Source organism: Dermacentor silvarum, chromosome 7 (assembly GCF_013339745.2).
Source record: "Dermacentor silvarum isolate Dsil-2018 chromosome 7, BIME_Dsil_1.4, whole genome shotgun sequence".
Lineage (NCBI taxonomy): Eukaryota > Metazoa > Arthropoda > Arachnida > Ixodida > Ixodidae > Dermacentor > Dermacentor silvarum.
The window spans coordinates 156,859,688-156,879,650 of record NC_051160.1 but is presented as its reverse complement, the minus strand read 5'-3'; the positions used below and the strand labels follow the sequence as shown (position 1 = coordinate 156,879,650).

At 47.0% G+C, this 19,963-nt stretch overlaps 1 protein-coding gene across 1 annotated transcript in view; it reads left to right on the top strand.

The window, feature by feature from the left end:
• Nucleotides 1-19,963, top strand: part of LOC119458612 (DNA polymerase theta) — a 176,457-nt gene that overhangs the window by 113,647 nt on the left and 42,847 nt on the right. Inside the window, exons 18-19 of the mRNA XM_037720452.2 lie at nucleotides 10,999-11,121; nucleotides 12,839-13,035. Coding sequence (XP_037576380.1) covers nucleotides 10,999-11,121; nucleotides 12,839-13,035 — 320 coding nt within the window. The remainder of the gene's footprint in view (nucleotides 1-10,998; nucleotides 11,122-12,838; nucleotides 13,036-19,963) is intronic.

The window sequence follows — 19,963 nt, the reverse complement described above, 5'->3', positions numbered from 1 at the left end:
AAACAAGCCACATAAAAGATAGAATTATGAAAACAATTTGATTGGATGTTTCTCAACAAGCCCCACAACTCTTCTAAAATATTCTGCTTATAATTACCTAAAATCAAAATTTGAAAATTTGCGTAATTGACAAACTAACTGCGCTGTCACAGCTGATGCATTGTTATTCCATTATATTAGCTAAGCACCAATAATAAAATGCCTTTTTTTTTCAATTATCGCATGTTTCTTAGTAGCGAGTTCTCATTTAAAACGTCAAATAAAACCATGAGTAAACTGTTTAAAATCATACTACAGTGTAGACCGCTTATAACATAAGTCGTGGGAGTTGTAAAAATCCGCGCTATAAGCAGCACTGCGTTATAACCAAAGCATGCTTTTTTCGGCTTTTGCGCCAAATGGGCAACCCACCTTTCAAACACCATTTATTACATGTTTCACACACATGCAACACAATCGCAACACAGCATAGAAACCAAGTTCCCCGAACAAGTGCGGCATCAGCGGAAGAACGCTGTTATTTTCGTCTGGAGACGTCTCCACGCGCACACCCCCACTCCAGAAAAAAAAAACGAAAAAGAAACAAAAAAAAACACCGCATATCCATGGGTGAATGATGATGAGTGGGCGAAGCTCCGGAGGGAATCATCGGTAAACCGTGAATCTTCCGTGTAATTCGCCCAGTCTCGCCGCACTAAATCGAACGATTGACTTCCACCAATGACACGCGTCATATGTGACGTCATTCCTATTTTATAACAGCGCCCTTCATTATAATTGCACCATCTCCCGCTTAAGGGGACGCTAGCACAAACGCGTTAGAAACGTGCAGTACTCTCTAGTAAGGGGGAGAGGCCACAGCGTCTTACGCAGCCGTTTACACATGCCGGAACGTGCACCGCGTTTGCCGACGCCATCACATGACTGCTGAGAGAGTATAACCCCCGTATTCATAAACGCTCCTCGACTTGACTTGCCACCGCCTTCAACGCGTTTCGAACGCACTGCCCAAGGCGGTGGCAAGTCAAGTTCAAGTCAAGGAGCGTTTATGAATACGGGGGTAAGGCGGAGAGGCCACAGCGTCTTACACCAGCTTCTTACACGGGCCGTAACGCGCTAGCACAAACGCGTTAGAAACACGCAGTCTTTCGTTAATGTTGGGTATTTATTGTCATCGTGGTGCGTGTGTCCATGTGCGCTTCGTGGCGTAGTGGTTAGCGCCGCGCGTTCGGAAGCGAGGGGTCCCTGGTTCGATTCCGCGCTACGGACACAACTTTCAGAATTTTTTTTTCGTAAAAGTAGACGTGGCTACCTACTACGACGACTACTACTACTACTACTACTACTACTACTACTACTACTACTACTACTACTACTACTACTACTACTACTACTACAGAGGAGGGACAGACCCACACCCTAAGGAGCTTCGCCCCTAAAAGGAGTGCGCCACCGTTCTCCCCCGCACTCCGCGCACCCTGCTTGGACGCTGCTATCTAGTTCACTCTAGACACTGCTATAGTGATGAAAACACGCGCCCTCCTTCCTCCAAAGTCTCCCGCCCTTCTCCTTTTTGTTCCGCTTTTCGCCGCTGGTTTCCATGCGCGCAAAAAATTGAAAAAAATATTTCACCACTCCTGAAAAAAAAAATGAAAAAAAAATGCTGTATGCTGTGTGTGTGAGTAAAAGCGCGCTAGGGACACGTGCTTTCACGCAGAGCGAACGTACGGTGGATAGCAAACGCGACGACTCTCGTTGTGCGGAAGGCCATGGGGGTTTGGGAGGGAGGGAAGGGAGGTGACGTTTAGCTACGGCATTCATTTCATTTCATTTATTTACTCTCAAGGCCGTACAGGCATTACAGAGCGGAGTGGCAATAGAAAAAAAAAATGGCTAAAGATTCAGCACATGGTCACAGATAGCCGACTTGAACACATCATGATCTGTGATAGTGACGATGGAGGCGGGAAGACGATTCCAGTCTTCAGTGGCGCACTGACAGGGGGGGTTCCGGGGGTTGTAACCCCCCCCCCTGAGGCCGACTTAACCCCCCCTTTTGTTTAACCCCTTTTCTTTCCTTGCACATTTGAGTACTGCAACTAAGATGTGAGACGCGCAATCGTCTGCATATTCGCAAATAGCGCATTTTTTTGACAATTTCCCGTGAAGAAATTGAAATTAGTGCTGTTTAGATGGTATTGGCAAACTGTCAACCCCCCCCCCCCTGGCAGAGATCCTGGGTGCGCTACTGCCAGTCTTGACTTGTTTTCGGGATGAAGGCTTTGAGGTATGCATTGCTTTTACACATTCGATGCGTATCTTGCAACCGGGTGCAAGGGGAACTGGCGACTCAATCTTCCACACGAAAGGAGGAAAGCGCGAAGGCAGCGCGAGAGGGAGGGGGCGCGGCTTTCTCTGCAAGCTACTCCGTACTTTGCGCGGCTGAGGGCTGTCGCGCGCACCGTATCTTGAAAGCGATCTCCACACGGCTCTGACCTTTGTATGCGCTGTGCTTTCGCCGCTCAGTTTCTGTTAAAGCGATAGACCGCACGAACCTTCGGTCGCTGCTCCTACCGTGTTTGCTCACGCTTGCGTTCTTACAGTGCTTGTCTGCGGTCGTCGAGTGCAATCTATTCATGTTTGCTTGTGTGCGCTGACACCGTGCTTGTTAATTCTGTTAGTAAGCGGATGTGGCCAAGTTTATGCAGGCGATAAAACTACTATCCGTACTCCGTATACTCTACTAGTAAATTTGCTTCGCCTTTCGGGGGAAACTGTGACTTTTCGCTTTTCGCCGCTGGTCTCCACACGCGTGCCCGCGCTCCCCCTCCTCCGCGTTTGCGCGCCCGGCAACCGTGCGGCCGTGCTTCGTGCGCCGATTTCATGGTCGGGCGCTTAAAAGAACTGCGCTATAACCGGTATTCTGCTTCGCGCGCCTACGCAATAAACGGTCCGCCTATACATTGAGTTCTACGGGAGATATATCGGTGGTCAAAAAAACCCACGCTATAACCGGTCCCTCGCTAAAAGCGGTTACGTTATAAGTGGTCTGCACTGTATAATAGAATCACATGCAGAATGTTGCAACCATTGTGTTCCAAGCTTTAAAATGAAAGCTCATTATGCAAACAAAGCTAAGTACAGTCAAGCTCACTTATAACAATACTGCTTTTAACAATATGTTGGATATAACGGTGAACTGCCAATGCACCATCAAGTTTTGTATGCGATCTGTGATAAAGTAAACTAGTACTTTCTACGATGCTCTCATGCTACGTTATCGGTTACAATTAAATCTGGCTTATGGGTTGGGTGTGTGTGCCGAAAGAAAAAAGCAGCAGAATATTCCTGAAAATAAATTCTGTGGTGATTTAGCGGTAAAAAATGTAAAAGAAATGCATTAGCATTACCTTGCACCTCTTTGGGGTCCTTGATTCATTATTTAAAGTGCGCTCACCACATTACAGAGCGTTGTTCAGGAGCTCACTTGACACACGTCCTGCCTCTTTGAGGAGCGAAGTAAGAAATGAGGAGCGAAATAAGAACAGCACGCTAAATATTCCTGTCGCCATTGCGTGTCTAGGGGCCAGACGAAGATGAGCACACTAGAAAGTGCTGTTACCATTGCATATCTTGCGGCCAGTTTGCCCATCCAGCGGAGCTCCTGCTGCTGGCGCTGCATTTCTGGCTGCTGCTTTCCGAATCCTCTAAACCTTGTCACATTTAGTGGAGGTGCTGGGTACACCTTGAATGCTGGAACTTCGAAGCAGGATTCTGCCATCCTTTCCCACCATGGTGGAAGACCCGTCACCACGGCAACGACCTCGTTGCCTTTCGTGGCCTGCTCATGTGCACTGCGTCAGCGCGATCTAGCATTTTCATCGGGACAGGAGAAGATGACGTGTAGGGACTCGCTCACCTCCAATAAAAGGGTGAGCAACCACAAGTGGGATGAGGCTACAGAACTAGTAAACAGCATGATATCCTATCTGAGGGATGTTGCGAACTTGTGGTACTGCAACCACGAACCTGACCTAACTACCTGGTTGGCATTCAAGACCCGGTTCCAGAGGTGTTTTGGCAGTCTGCAAGGTTTGCATCGAGCAACGTTTGCGAGAACGCGTTCAGCAGAGCAGTGAGACATTCACAAGTTACATCGAAAATGTTGTGGACCTTTGCAAGCACCTCGATGTGACATTGTCGGAAAGCTACACGATAAGCCATATTTTAAAGGGAGTTGACAACGATGCCTTTCAGATGCCGTCGGCAAATAACCCCACACTATGTCTGAAGTAGTGGCCCTCTGCCAGAGCTATGGTGAGTTGCGCAAACAGCGGCTCACCACACGCAATTCATTGGTAGGCTCTCTCACTTTCTTGACTGTTGCCACCGATGACCCTTTGCTGATGGCGCAGATTAATTAAGCAGTTCATTCGTGAAGAGGTGGCCTGCCAAGTATCATTCGTGCCTCTGATGCAAGGAACGCCCTCCACTTCATTGATGCCCATGCTGCAGCACGCCATCCAGGAACAAGTCACAGAGTGCACTACCCTGCCTTTCACAACACTCCTGTTGCTGTGCCAATTAGCTATGTGCAAGTCACTACAATGCCCAACGTGCCGAGCTGTGCCGCGTTTCATACACCAACTCGGACACCACCGTCTCTGGCCTGGTTAGTGCCACAGTATGCCCGCGCACAGAACCCATGACGCACACCAGATAACTGGCCGATTTGTTACTCCTGCGGAATTGCTGGCCACGTGGCACGTCTGTGCCGGCGCTGGATGCCACCTACTGCTCGCTTCTGGCCACCACCTTTCAACTACCCGCCAAGAGAATTTCAACGCTGTGATTCACCGGATCTGCCTTTCGCGGAAGTCAGCGTTCGCCGTCTCCGCTGACTTCCGTACTCCCAGGCAGCAGCACTGTAACCGGTATTTCGTTTCCCACAATGGAGTGCTATGGGAAAATTAACGGGAGTCTGAAAAGACCGCACTATATCCGATCCTGCACTATAAGCGGTTACGTTATAAGTGGTCTATACTGTAGTCACCACAAGGAGGCGAGAACTGCGTATCCTGCGAAATCTTCAAGGCCTCCGATTTCCCTTCATAACATGGTTGATGTATCTTGGAAGGAATACTGACACTAGCACTTGTAGACAAAGGAGCCCCAATTTTGCTAATGGATGCCCGCCTCTGCCACAGACTTCGGAAAGTGATGACGTCGCTTTCAGGTCTTTCACTATGCTCAGCTAGCACACAACACATTGAACCATTAGGTGCCTGCGCAGCCCGAGTTGTCATTCAAGAGGAGCTTTATGTTGTTGAATTTTTTGTTCTTGCCTCTTGTTCTCACGTTATCTTGGGTTGGGATCATGCCTTCATTGACTGCGCCCACGCCGAGGTTGCATTCCTGCCAAACTTGTCCTCACAGAAGACACCCACATACCTCCGTGGTCATCTGTGATCATCCCCTTGTCGTGCGACTCCTTGTGTGACAGTAGTGTGCTTTTTATGTTGTCTGACCTTTACGCCTGCTGCCAAGTGGTCCTCTGCCATTCGCTGTGCTCGATTTCCATGCTGGTGCCACTTCCATGTGTGTTTGTAACCCAACATCGCTCCCGCTTAATTTGATACACCACGAGTACCTTGGTTGTGCTGAGCCGGCGCACTAACTTTTCGACACGCATGGAGACCCACCTGCCACTTACATCGCTGCTGTAGACCCTGTGCCTTGAGATCTTCACTGCACCCCTTTGCCACATCCATCGACTGTAACCTTACTACGACACAGCACGACGAGATTCTCGGTCTCCTTCATCAATTCAGCTCTTCATTTGATTGCCACACTACTTCTTTGGGTCGAGCAACAGCTGTCTCCCACACCATCGCCACTGGCTCTCATGCTTCTCTGCGGCAGCGACCTTACCAGTTTTCTACAGTGAGGTGGGTTATTGATGAGCAGGTGACCGACATGCTTGCTCGATGCGTTATTCAGCCATCAAGGAGTCCATGAGCATCCCCAATTGTTTCTTTGTTAAAGAGAAAGATGGTTTCATCCGATCTTGCATCGATTATCGTCGTTTGAGCAAGATCACGCACAAAAATGTCTATGCTTTACCACGCATAGCCAACACACTTGACTGCTTACGAGGAGCCGAATTTCTTTCTTCCTTAGATCTTTGCTCAGGATACAGGCACGTGCCCATGGCCGAGGCTGATTGCTGCAAGACAGCATTTATTACGCCGGATGGCTTGCATGAATTTAATGTCACGCCATCTGGCCTTTCTAATGTGTTGGCCACATTAAAACGGATGATGGACACCATTCTAAGTGGCCTGAAGTGGCAAACATGCCTCTGTTATGCAAACATCCCTCTGAAAAAGATATGGAAGTGCCCAGACAGTCAGACGTGCTTCTCGCAAATTTCACCGAATCCGCATTTTGGTTAGCTCCCCCCAAAGAAGTGTTGTGGCTACAGCTCTAAAAATATTTAGTGAGAAAGTACGGGTCCATAACATCGATTCTAAGTAATTAGTATTACAGACTATGACTGCTATAATGAGGAGAAAGATAATTGAAAAAATGGAACTTTGCACAATACGTATTTATTTATTTAGTTATTTATTTATCAAGGTACTCTCAAGGTCGTGAGGCATTACAGAGAACAATGGGAGTGTGAACAACAATAGAAAACTCTAATAGCAGCTACATTTCATTAGAAAGTTCAAGTGCAGACTCGTAGGATGCAGGTGCTGCGAGGGAGATGGCAGAGCTGGCAGGTGATTCCAGTCTATACTAGTCTTTGGGACAAAGGATTTGTAATAACATTTGGTATGGCTATTTCGCACGCCAACTTTGAGGTCAAGGTCAACATGCAATGATACGTAATGAAGGACGGAGAAAATAGATTATTCGAAGTTTTCATTGAAGTAAATTTTGTGAAATGCGCACAATCTGGCTAGACGGTGTCGTGCAGACAGGTCAGGAAGATACAAAGTTTTTTATTTTTTTTGTGATATGCTGGGTTGGTGCAAATAATTAGAAATAATGAAGCGTGTAGAACGATATTCAAGTGTTTCAAGGGACTCGATGAGGGATTAATTTGTGGATTGCAGACAGACGAGGCATATTCTACTTCGGATCAGAATAAGGTCTTATATACCTGGAAGCAGTTTCAAGGACTATAGCTTGACTTAATATTTGCCTTTAGTGTCTCTTTAAAGGGCCACAAAAGGTAAATATTGAGTGATAACAAAGTGAAATATTGTTATGAGCCACCTATCCTGTGGACGAAGAAGACGTTTAGTTTCGTTTCCTAATGCTGGCGCATACCCACTACCCTGCCTTTCTGTTTCTCTCCTCCTTCCTCGTTATTGCGTAGTGCTGAGCTGGTTTTTCTGGCTCGCGAAACTCGCACAAACTGCAAGTAGCAGTGGATTCCACTTCCATGTGATGTCACGGGATGCCCGAATGGTCCACGCCGCTTGACAAAAAGCAGCTGCAACGGTGAATCCACCGCTCTGTCTTGGCTCAATTTCTCCATGGTAGCGTGTTTGCATTTTGTGCAAGAAACCGTACTGCCGTCTCTCGGGCGCTGTTTTGCTAACCGACGGCAGCAAAGGGCGGTGATGGCATATGCAATGTTGGGTGGCGGGATATTTGAATTTGGATAAAGGTATTTAGACCCTTCAGATGGAATTTTCTCTAAACTAAGTCTTTTATTGGCACGCAGCAAGTGTTGTGAGGTTTCTGGAATGGTATTTAAACCGTCCATGTCGACTTAGTCTTTGTAGTGTCCCTTTCAACAAATGTGTTCGATCGGTCCTGTCGCCTGGAAGAACCTCGTACTGACAGTGGCAGCCACATTTGGATGCTGTGTGCGATGCCCACCTCGGGCCAACGTCGAGGAGTGCTCATAGGGAAGAAATCCACTATCACGTCAGCTGAGACGGCCCGTCCGCAGCACGCTCGGTGCTCCTTTTGTACCGAAAACGATGTAAAACACTCGCTTGGGCAGCATCAAGCACGATAGGCTCTGCGGCACATGCGACATGGAGAACTGCGCGGGTTTCTGAACCGAGCATATAGAATATATGGAAAAATCGAATAGCAGATATTCGATTCGTGAATGGAATTAATCGAACGTTCACTATTCGATTTGGTGGTATTCGAGTATTTGCACACCCCTAGTAATTTTCTAATGAAATCAAATGTGAATATTTAAACAAATTATGTCTTTACAAATATTCAATCGAATGCTGAATATTTCTTAATTTCCAAAAACATGAAGGAAAAGGTTGAACGAAAGGTAAATGGTGAGCAAAGCATATTTATGTTGTTTATTACATATAACCTCATTAAAATTGAAAATTCCTAACACTATCCTCGCTGTCGATGAGTGCTCATTTCTAGGGGTAATACTCGATTCCAAACTTACATAAAGAAATCACATTGCGTACATTCAACGAAAGTTGATGTATGGCTCAAGAGTATTGCCGAAACCACATCATTATTTTACCATGGCCACCTTGCTTGAATTATACTTCACCTTTAATCATAGCCATCTTAATTACTGCATGTCATCATGGAAACACCTATCCAACTCACCTGATGTGCACTACAATACATACCATTCTAATGTTTCACATCTACTCCCAAGGCTCACGATACTCTCTATACATCTATTATAGTCCAGTTTAATCTCAATTACCTTGTTCAAGTCTGTAAATCATTCAACTTCATCCAATATTTTATTGGGTTATCATCTCGTTAATACTAACTGAACCAGATATGCCTTTGATGGGAATTTTTTGTTGCCTTCAATACAGTCGAACTGCAGAAGACCCACTGCTTATTTTATAGCATTATCATTGTGGAATCGCCTCCCATCACACATTAAACATTCTTCCTCATTTGTAATTTTCAAAAAGCAATTGCTATCATTCTTTATCAATATCTAGACGATGAACAACATGAGAACAATGTGAGATCAGGAGCCAACGTTTCGACAAGTGGACTTTCTTCAAAGCCTTGAAGTAGACAAGTCCACTTGTCGAAACGTTGGCTCCTGCTCTCACCTTGTTCTCGTGTTTCTCTTCGTCTTGAATTTCCATCTCCTGCATTCCCCGTGTTTTCCCTTATCAATATCTAGTACTTTAAATTTTTAGCATGTATTTGTGGCTTTATTTCTAAAGGATTGATCTTCTAACTCTGTTTTTCTTACATCTAATATTTTAACTATCTGTATTTTCTAACCTGCTGCTGTGTAGTCCACATTTATTGATGCGAAAGCTTCAAATGGCCCACTGAGCAAATAAGCCGGTGTCTGTAGTGTGTAGCAGCGAAACGGCACCTGAAGTCCCGTTGGCTGTGACACCATGTCACGAGCATGCCTCGACAGAGCAGAACGAGCGAAACAGAACCCCTGCATCAGCATTAGCGCACCAGGTGTTGCGTTAAGGGAGAGGGTTCTCAGAAGCTGGTGGGCTTCTGAGAACCCTCTCAGAAGAGACCCTCACTGGGCTTAGCGGCTGTGCACGCTTCCGACTTTGGTGGCCGCTGACATTGGTGGCATGCGGCGTTGACACCGCAGGCTGCTGCCGCTTGCTGGCTTGCGCAGCAAGTACCGCTATGGTACATTACTCGCAGCACAAAACTCGGAAGGACTGCTTAGCGGCGTTTAGTTGGACAATGTTTTGGCATTCTCAACTCATAAGTGCTTAGGTGACCTCGAATTTTTGTTTATATAACTTCCTGACAGGAGGTCCACATGTAGCCTTCTGCTCTGTGACCTCATTCTGTAAATGTACCAATGTATTTTTGTCGATTTGTGCAATAAATACTGATTGTTTGCTTGACCAGCCGGGCACTTCCATATTTTTTTCATGAACACACGTTTTTTTCTCACAACATTAAAATTGATTTCGCATTTCTTGGCACTCAGGTAGTGAAATACATTTTTTTGATCGAAATTAAATATGGTCACTGGACATGCCCCGGCAGAACTTATCTGAACACACCCAGCTGTGTTTACGAAGGTGGTCGTTTAGGCAATGCCCCGTTTGTCAGCACTATGCGAAATGACGTGCCTAATTGTAAAAGAAGGGTCAAGATGCTCTACGAAACATCATGTCCATTTTGTAGACTGCAAAAAGGCCTTTCTCACCGCCGGTTCCCTGTGTCATGTGGTGACAGATGAGTGGGATATGTGGGCCTGAAGTTTCCCAACACTAGCTCCACTATGCCATAGTTGATGCCTATGCCATAGAACACACACAAGAGTTCACAGTACTGCAGCTGCTCATTGTTACATCTGAGTATTGTTAAAAGCAATAATGCTAGAAGTCAATTCGACTTTATTTCTTTCTGTCTAATTAAAATGTCTGAATGTTTATCTCTGCTTTTTTCCCACAACCCGGTTATAACAATTATCGGTTATATCAATGGGATTTTCTTGGCCCTTGAATATTGTTATGAGCGGGTTTGACTACGTATTATTCACAGTATGGTTGAGTGGCAGGCATTAACTTATTTTGTTTATAACATTAAATTACTTAAGTATACGTAATAATAACTGGCGCTGTACACATTTGTAAGGAGCATCAAACTGTAACGTTTTCTGCAAGATACTATTTGCATCCATAGCTTTTTTTTGTGTTAAAAGAGAAAGCTTGCAGTATATATGCATTTCGATAAGTCCACATCGAAAAACAGATTTATTTCAATGTTTCTGCTAGGGACTGGCCTTTATCTCAATAAAGGCCAGCTGTGACTTTGAAATAGATTTGTTGTGTTTCTCAATGTGGACTTACGCTTACTCAAATATATATGTATACATCGTTAGTTTGCCCTTTGGCACGAAAAATTTGCTACGCATGTTTGTGAAGCCCTGTCTCCTACATAAAGCAAAATGTGAAAAATACCATGTGACTGCGCACCCACCCACACTAGAAAGCAACATGTGCAAATTGATTGATCAAACTAAATCCGCAGGTGTCAACAACTCTAGTGACATCCTGGAGGAAGCTGCTGCCAGGTTGTCTGTGCTGGTGTGGCACCTCCAGAAGCCTCTGGTGTCGGCGCTGAAGCGGGCCAACATGTACTCCCTCTACAAAGGCGAGTGCACGCCTAATTTTGCTGCCACTTCTCATTCGCCCCGTAAGCTCTTCTTGCATGATATTTTTTTCAAACAGCAGAACCTCTGAAATGTGGTTAACCTCTTTCATGCCAAGGACGAGTCTCACCCGTCCAGGGATATTCTTTTGTCTACCGAGGGCCACATACAGGTGGCAGGTTATTCTACCATTTTGGTGGGAATGCAGTGTGATTTTGGATGTCACGCCTGCATGCCTAGCTTTGCCAGCGACGTGCCGCAGTGAGAGAGACAAGTGCGATAATGAGCCGCTGCACGACCATGCGCAGTGGTGAGAACGGTGTATTCGGTGCGGGATTTTTTAACTGCTGTGCCGAACGAGTGCTGAAGCTGGCGGAAAGCGATACACTCAGTGCGCAACAGTCGGTATTGTTTGGTTTTGGAGATGGGAATCTAGTTTGTTGTATTTATTGGCAGGACAATTTTACTTCGTTAGAACAAGGTTTAAAATGCATGGATCTCTTAAGAAAATTTCAAGGGGAATTGCATTTACTTTGGTGTATTCATTATTTTGTTGTATCCCGTTTCGTTATGAAGAGGTTCGAGTGTATAGCCTGAATGCCTCATTGATGCGCATAAAGCCATCTCTGCTATAAGTGTAGACTATTTCAGTTAAAATTGAGACCACATCTGGTATACTGTAGATGTAGGTTGAACACTGCACCAAAAGGGCTTGTCGCTGTGGCAAGTCAGATTTTTGTCTGTGCCAAGACCTGCACTGGGTTGTCAAATGGCGGTTCTACCAATGTGTGCATCCTTTGACATGACAGGCAAACTGCCTCACATGTAATCGTTTCCTGCCAACGACTGATATTACAAAGGTGATGAATGTAGATTGTTCGACATGAGTTTCTTGGAGTATTCAGCATTGTTGGAAGTCGTGTATAGAGTGTTGTTTTTTAATTGAGAGACGGTGACGTGCTTACATATTTTTCTTGAACCATTGCTCATGGCATCACAGTTTGGCTTTCTTTTGCCAATTGCAACAAAATTTTACTTTGACTAAACTGGCGATAAATTCGTAGCAAATACTATCAAAGTAATCTCGGCACTGCCTCAGGGCTGGTAATTGTCTAATTTTCTCAAGACGAGTGTAATACTGCACTGGTACCATTTATGTTCCTGCCACCAAAGAAGACATTGCTGCTCCTGTTTTCATGTGAGAACCCCTCCGTATCTTATCGGCTGCCAACTGCAAGGGCTGAAGCAGGTGATCTACATTCTCTTGTGAAAGTTGGCCACTGGTTTAGAAGAACATCTAAATTTATTACGTTTGTATAGTTATTTTTAAGGGTACGCCGTTACTATGCATATGCATGCTATTAAACATGAGCTTAATAAAATGGCATGTTTCAAGGTTTCTCGATGTCCTAATGTGGGTAGCCAATCGGATCATTCACACTAGTGATATCACACTCCCACACTCTGTAGCGTGAAAAGTGGCGGCTGAAATTGCAGGGGAGTGGCGCTGCTGCAATTGGTAGCAATGCACATTTTTAAAACCTGATAATAAATTACATGCTATATACACGGAGCGCTTAGATCTGTCTCCTATGGTCGAAAGGACCTACCCTACCGACTAAGTATGTTTGTACACAATCGTCAAATTTAGGTGTAGTTGAAGGCCTTGAATTGTTTACTCGCTGCTTGACTGCCGTATCGACTTGTGACCTCATGCAGAGCAAGAGGTGCAGCTGCTGGGTGTGCTGTCCAAGATGGATCTCAATGGCATCGGCTACGACCCAGTTTGTGCCCAGCAGACAGTGGCGCAAGTGGACGGGGCTCTGGAAGCACTTCAAAGGGAGGCCTGGGCACTGGCAGGGCGTCAATTTGCACTCAGCTCTGCTCGACAGGTGGAAGCCACAATGAAGGCTAAGGTATGCTTTGCTTTGTCTCATTCCTTTCCGAGCTTTACTTTCATGCTCTAAATGGCCCTTCGCCAGATTTGGGCATTGCAAAGAGATGAGCATGGTGCGTAGATCGTGCATTGGTGATTGGGTCTGCAAAGTATTGGACCACTGTTTGACATGAAAGCAGTTTAAATTTCAAATGAAAATGCGCTGTTGCTGATCCAGCCAGTGGGGATGCCTAGCGGCTGAACGAGGAATGCCACCCGCTAGGCAGTGCTGAGGTAAGAGAGCCTTAGAAGAACTTTTTTATTCAAGAAAGCTGCTGCTTTTGTACAGTCGCGTTAATGTGGTAGGCGTAGACTATTGCAGGGAGTGGCCACTAGGGGTGTTTAAAGCTATTGCATCGAAATCAAAACTGGTTAGTTGAAGCCCATGACACAACAGTTGGAAAATGTTCTTGATCTATAGGCAATGCTGGCATGAACATGCGAGCCATATATTATTGCATTGAGTGTAGTGGGAGCCTATGATCTCACAGAATAGATCACTTGCGCTCTCCTGCTGCTTTCAGAAGTCCTGCTCATTTGTCTTTCTGGGCAATGTAAGTGATGTTCCATGAAGCATGTTCCATGAAGCATGTTTCATGAAGCGCAACACCCCTAGATGCCAGCCATCGGGCAAACGCATCCACAGCCTTGCAGGTTTTCTAGGACACGGGCAATCGGTGGCTGTTAATGCACTCTGCCCATTCTGACACCATTCGCTCACATTTGTCAGACATCGGCTTTGAAGGGTTACAGTAATTGCACTGCACAAAGAACAGAGACAATGCCTTAATAGAAGAACGAGTTGTTGAAATACACTTAAATCTCGTTATAACGAAGTCGAACGGGCACCAAATTTTTTTCGTTATAACCATTAGTTCGTTATAGCCACTGACTAATTATTATACAGCTAATTACTGTATGAGAGGGTGTACTCACTACAGGTAAGTGAACAGCTACAGTGATGACTTCCTTGCTGCTGAGCATTGGGAAAGTGTGCTCGTCACGATGCCGAAGTCCTTGGCCACTTGCATTTTCTTCATACCTGATGCAACAGCTCTAATTATGGCTGCCTTTTGATCCAGAGCGATAACTTTTCGTTTTGAGCAGCTGCTACCATCAGTCATTTTCCTGTAGTGTAACCGGCAACATGGCGTAAAAAGCAAACAGGCTGACCGACCTACGCCCGCTTCCGAAAGAAAGCAAACGAGCGCGCATAGCGAGCTAACAGAAGTTAGGCTTGGCCAGCTTGGGTTGGCTAGCTTGGTCAGCTTGGCTTGGCTTGAGGCGTTGTCGGTGCGGCGAAGCCGCGGGAGATTTAAACTGGTACATTAAGAGACCCGCAAAACGCCCTGCATTTTAATAAATCAGTATTTTGTGTGAAAAGCTGGCGGTTAGTTGTCATATTGAAATGAAAATTTTTCGTTATATCCCTTCATCTGTATAAAAAAATTTCGGTAAAACGAAATCTTAAGCACATGGGTTTCTGTGAGGATTTTCAAGGGGAATTAAGATTCTTTCGTTATATCCCTTATTTCATTATAAACCATTTTGCTATAACGAGATTTAAGTGTAATTGGTCTTGCATTCTTAAGGCAAAGTCATTCACAAACAAAAACACGCACACAAACATGCACAAACAAAAAACACCCAGACGAGCACTACTATCAACTGTTTATTAACAGGAGACCACGCATCAAAGTGTGTGTGCCCAGTCAAATCATTGTGTCACTGTGCATTGTGTAGATCGTGCATTTGAGATTGGGTCTGCCCAAGATAAAAATCTCACATGTAAAAACACAGCATTCATAAAATCATACTCGGAAGTGGGCAGGCTTGTGGACGCGTACTATGTCTGTTTTCTCAAGGGCCCAGACACACGAGGGCTACGACGTGTTTGCCTGACTTTTCTGTGTATGGGTGAGTTGCGAGAAAAAGAACTGGGGACTGCGCCTAGGTACTGCGGAGGAGGACACGCTTTGCTCCGTTTGTCCCTAGCTGAGCTATGCATATTGTGCGGTGGGGGCGCATACATTTAATTCATAATAGACTCATTTTTCGTTCGTGTTTTTGTGGTGCCACATGCAAAAGCATTGTGCTTATGACTGCGAAGTCCTCAATTCGAATTGCATGTTCAATAAAAGTTTGTGTTATTTTCTTTTAAATGTGCATTATTATATTGTTTTCCTTGGAGGATGCACTTCACCCTGTTTGTCCCTAGCCGACGGCAATGCACACAATGCGAGAACTGCTGCTTAAGTTCCGGGGATCACAGTAGTCGATGCAGAGTCCATAATGTTGAAGCATGCGATGCAACAAATTTGCAGCAGCAATGCGTCAGTAGTCATTCGTCTGTGACTGCAGTAGTGGCATCTACCTAAACCCCATCACTCCCACCGCGCTGGCCAGGTTGCTTCGCTCCCCTTGGCAGGAACCCTCCGTGTCAGGCCTGGCATTTTCCCCATTGACTTCTGCAGCACATGTTCTTTTGTGCTATGCTTCACCACAACCTAACTCTGCGGCCATAAAAATTTTCTCCAGCAGCACGTGCACTCTTATCCCACCGTGTGTCTGCTGCCTTCTCTGTCGTCTTACTATGGTAAGCGGTAGTTGTGCTTGAGAGGCTTCGATCCGAGTTGGCCCTTACATCGTTTGTCAGCTGTACTTGGAAGTGGCCGCACTCTCTACTGGGTGCAACGTGTCCATACTGTCCCCTTCCAGTGTAGGAAGCAGATGTCTACCACTTAGTTTGGACTTGTTCCAGCTTGCAAGCAGAGTACTCTCCTACTGCAAGCTGGCCTACGCTACAGTGCAACGACCAGCTACAGTCTTTGGGCACATGACAACAGATACCACAACATACCACTTGACTTCATTCACAACACAGGTTTTACGGTGCTTATATAAATACTAGAGGTGTGCAAAGACCGAATAGTAGATTTTGAAACGAATCAGGAAAAAAAAAAGCAGCAGAATATTCGAATTGAATATCAGAAAACTTAACCCAAATTTTTTATGCTTACAAATTTCGTGCAAAATAAAAATGCGGTGCTGCACATGCTCAGGAGGCTAGTCACAATGCATAGCAAGAATGTTGCTAGCTATCAGTAACTTAAGTACCTAGGAATCGAGATGGACAGTGTCGGGATATGGGGGGATGCCAACGGCCCTCTGCCTCGACACACCGAGCCCCGCGGTTGGCGCATGCCTGCGCATCAACCGCGGTCCGGTACAAGCTCGAGGAAACAATAGACGACAACCACGCATACACTCGGAAAGCATTTATTACGACTGCAACTAACACTTCGAGCAGGCCAGCTAGCTATAGTTGACATCACTGAGAGTTCCCTCGAAGAGAATAATACACTAGGTAAAGAAGGGCTTCCGACTTACCAACTGGGGAATGCGGTCGGCCGCGGCAATTGCCGCGGCAAGAACATGGTTGACTAACCACGTGCGGGAATACGGGAGCAGTGGCGGAGACTTCCGCCATCGCCGCTTGCTGGGGACCAAAGAGACTCGGGCATCTCCCGCTGACCCACCCGGTGGCGCTGATAGCGCTTGCAATTCCCGTGCGCCACCCGCAGAAGGAAAGTTTCCCCTCTCCCAACTCTCTCTGGCGCGCATGCGTCTGCCGCGACGTTCGCTGCGCGTGCGGCGGTCATGGGACCCGAGGGTTCCCACATCCCTCCACCCTTAAATATTGCCCTACGGCGGAGAAATCGCTGGAACGACGGCATTGACAAAGTATCCGGGCAGATGCGATGGTAAACTCCGGCAGGAAATGTCCGAATCCTCTTTGATAGGCAGCACAGTCCTGTGTGGCGGCCGCCCACATGTGGCAGCCGTCACAGTGGTTGACGATGACGGGGGCTGAAGATGGCTTGCCCTCAAGATGCGCGCCGCAATGTCCACCCGGGAACAGCAGGTCAGGACTTTCTCGAAGCGGCGCGCGCGCCGGCACGATGAACCTCACACCGACGCATCCTCGTGGGAGTGTATGATGGTGGGCCTCCCTCATTGTGGCTGCCATGTGTTACTGCATTGGGCCGCGAACAGGGAGGGGCCTCCGCTGCAATTTGAGGCCAGGACAGCAGGCAGGGACGTGGACGATGGCAGCAATAACAAGTCCAGGTGGCTTCACTCGTTCTGCAAAGTCGCTCAAATGCACTCCACAAACACTTAGAATTAAGGCAGTAGAGGCCGCCGCAGCGTCGGCTGTCTGACACGATGATGAACCATCTGCCGTCTACCGCATAGCTTTATGCGGCAACGAAAAAAACAAAAACAATCGAGTTTGTTTGAATGAAGTTATTCGCTTCGACCGAATATTTACGGTCCGATCCAGCGTGAAAATGGGCGATGCTCGTATGAACAAAGCACTCTATGGTCCTCCGAGATTTCGGTTATGCCACCCGCAAAATATTGAGTCCATCTGAACAAAATAAGCTTTCTATTTCGAACGAGGTGTCTCCGCTCGGGCGAGTATAGTAAAACTAGCGAATCCGTTTGCACCCGCTAAATGTCACAGCATGGTCGTCTTCGAACTTGCGACCGGCAGCTCTGCAAAGCCTTAGGCCTAATCGCGTCCATGACAGATACCAATGCCACAAAAGACCCATAAAGGGTTCCAACGAGCCGCCGTGAGGAGATGCAGGCCTAGCTAAGTGGTCCCCGCTCGCTGCTCAACCCGCAGCTTCCGAGCAGACTCCTGGGACTGCGCCCCGCTGACGTCCTAGCCAGCGTTTCCGGCGCCCGGCTCCCAGAGCCAAAGATACAGAAAGGAGGCTATTTACATATTTACAGGGAAAGTCGACCACCGTGCCGGCTGCTGCACTCACTCGCTTCGGGCGTACTCTTAGGAGAAAAGTTGCTTTAAATCTCAGCGTCTACACGAGTTCGGTGGCACTGGTGCAGCGTTAACTCGCACTCAAGAAAGCACATGCCTAATCTAGCTAGCAATCACACCTTTGGGTGAGGCCTAACGCTGGTCCGGACAAAGCCTTCCTCGCACCGAACCGATCGTCGTCCCGTTTTCCAAGAGCTTGCCCCATGTTGGGAACGCCAAAATGTCAGGATATGGGGGGATTGCCGACGGCCCTCTGCCTCGACACACCGAGCCCCGCGGTTGGCGCATGCCTGCGCATCAACCGCGGCCCGGTACAAGCTCGAGGAAACAATAGACGAGAACCACGTGTACACTCGGAAAGCATTTATTACGACTGCAACTAACACTTCCGAGCAGGCCAGCTAGCTATAGTTGACATCACTGAGGGTTCCCTCGAAGAGAATAATACACTAGGTAAAGAAGGGCTTCCGGCTTACCAACTGGGGAATACGGTCGGCCTCGGCGATTGCCGTGGCAAGAACGCGGTTGACTAACCACGTGCGGGAATACGGGAGCGGCGGAGACTTCCGCCATCGCCGCTTGCTGGGGACCAAAGAGACTCGGGCGATGTCAGCGGGATCTCACGTGACCCACCCGGTAGCGCTGATAGCGCTTGCGATTCCCGTGCGCCACCCGCAGAATGAAAGTTTCCCCTCTCCCAACTCTCCCTGGCACGCATGCGTCTGCCGCGACGTTCGCTGCGCGTGCGGCGGTCATGGGACCCGAGGGTTCCCACAACAGCCTACTCTACTTTTATTAAAGGGAACACTAAATTAGTATGCCATCACTGATAACAACTAAGTTCGTATATGAAGGTGTGGAAAATGTTTTTTTATCGATAGAACACCTGTCGAATAAATGAACTACTTTTTTCCCCCTGAAGCCTGACAGCCATCTTCTTGTAGGAGACGGTTTTCCGTAATAATGTTGTTTACTACTACTACTACTACTGAAGAAATAGACAAGTTATGTTGTCCTAAATACCAATGAGGTTTTCAGTCTTATAGCAGGCCTCTATTGCTTAGAAAGATTTGCTTTCAAGTTTTCTTCCACAAAACAGGTGGGTTTTTTCATCTTTATGGCAGGTGGTTTCTGTGGATTACCATCACCTTGCTAACCCATTCGCTACCACGGCCAGCAGTGAGCCAGCCAGGCCAGAAGAGGCTAAAGCGGCCGCCTTTAGAGCGGGTGCTTTGACAAGTTTTTCATAGATGGCAATACACTGCAGGCTATCTTATAGTTGTTTTGGGTTTCGCACAATAGATGGACATACTTTTCCACGCTTTCAGCAGGAGTTGATAGTAAAACCATGGAAAGCTTCCCACTCAACAGACTCTGCTCTGTTGTTGTAGGCGTTGCAGAACCAAGCTAAACAAAATCGTACAGGCTTCTGAGCGGGCAAATTTTTTCAGCGCATACCACCGAACACTGTATAGCAGAGCGCTGCTTACTTCTCATGAGCCAAGTCAAAAAGTCCAAGAGGCGTTCCAAGTGAGGAAAACGCAAAGCTGCACTCCGCGTTTCTGGACATTTTAAATTTTTATTGCGATAGCAATTATATGGACACTTCAACCGGATTTCTGTCATCGCCGTCGCCGTGAGGTTCCGTATAGATAAAATCTTCGCCGCGCGCCGTATGCCCGAGCGGAAGCGTGCGGGGACGTGCGCTATCACGGAGACTGAACGCACTCAATCTCCGACGCGCAAGCAAGGAAGCGGGAAGCCAGCGCCGGAGGGAGCAGGGGGGGGGCGCACTTCTACTCTTCCAACAACCGTGCTCGTCGCTCGCCCGCACCGTCTCTTATCTCCACACGGCTCTGACCTTTCTATGGGCTGTGCATTCGCCGCTCAGTTTTCGTTGAAGCGATAGACCGCACGCACCTTCACGCACTGTGGCGTATGCGCTTGCTGCCAGCGTTTTGACAGTCGTTGTCTGCAGTCATTCAGTGTGATCTATTCATGTTTGCTTGTGCGCGCTCACACCACGCTTGTTCATTCAGTGAGTAATAGTCGGGCCACATTT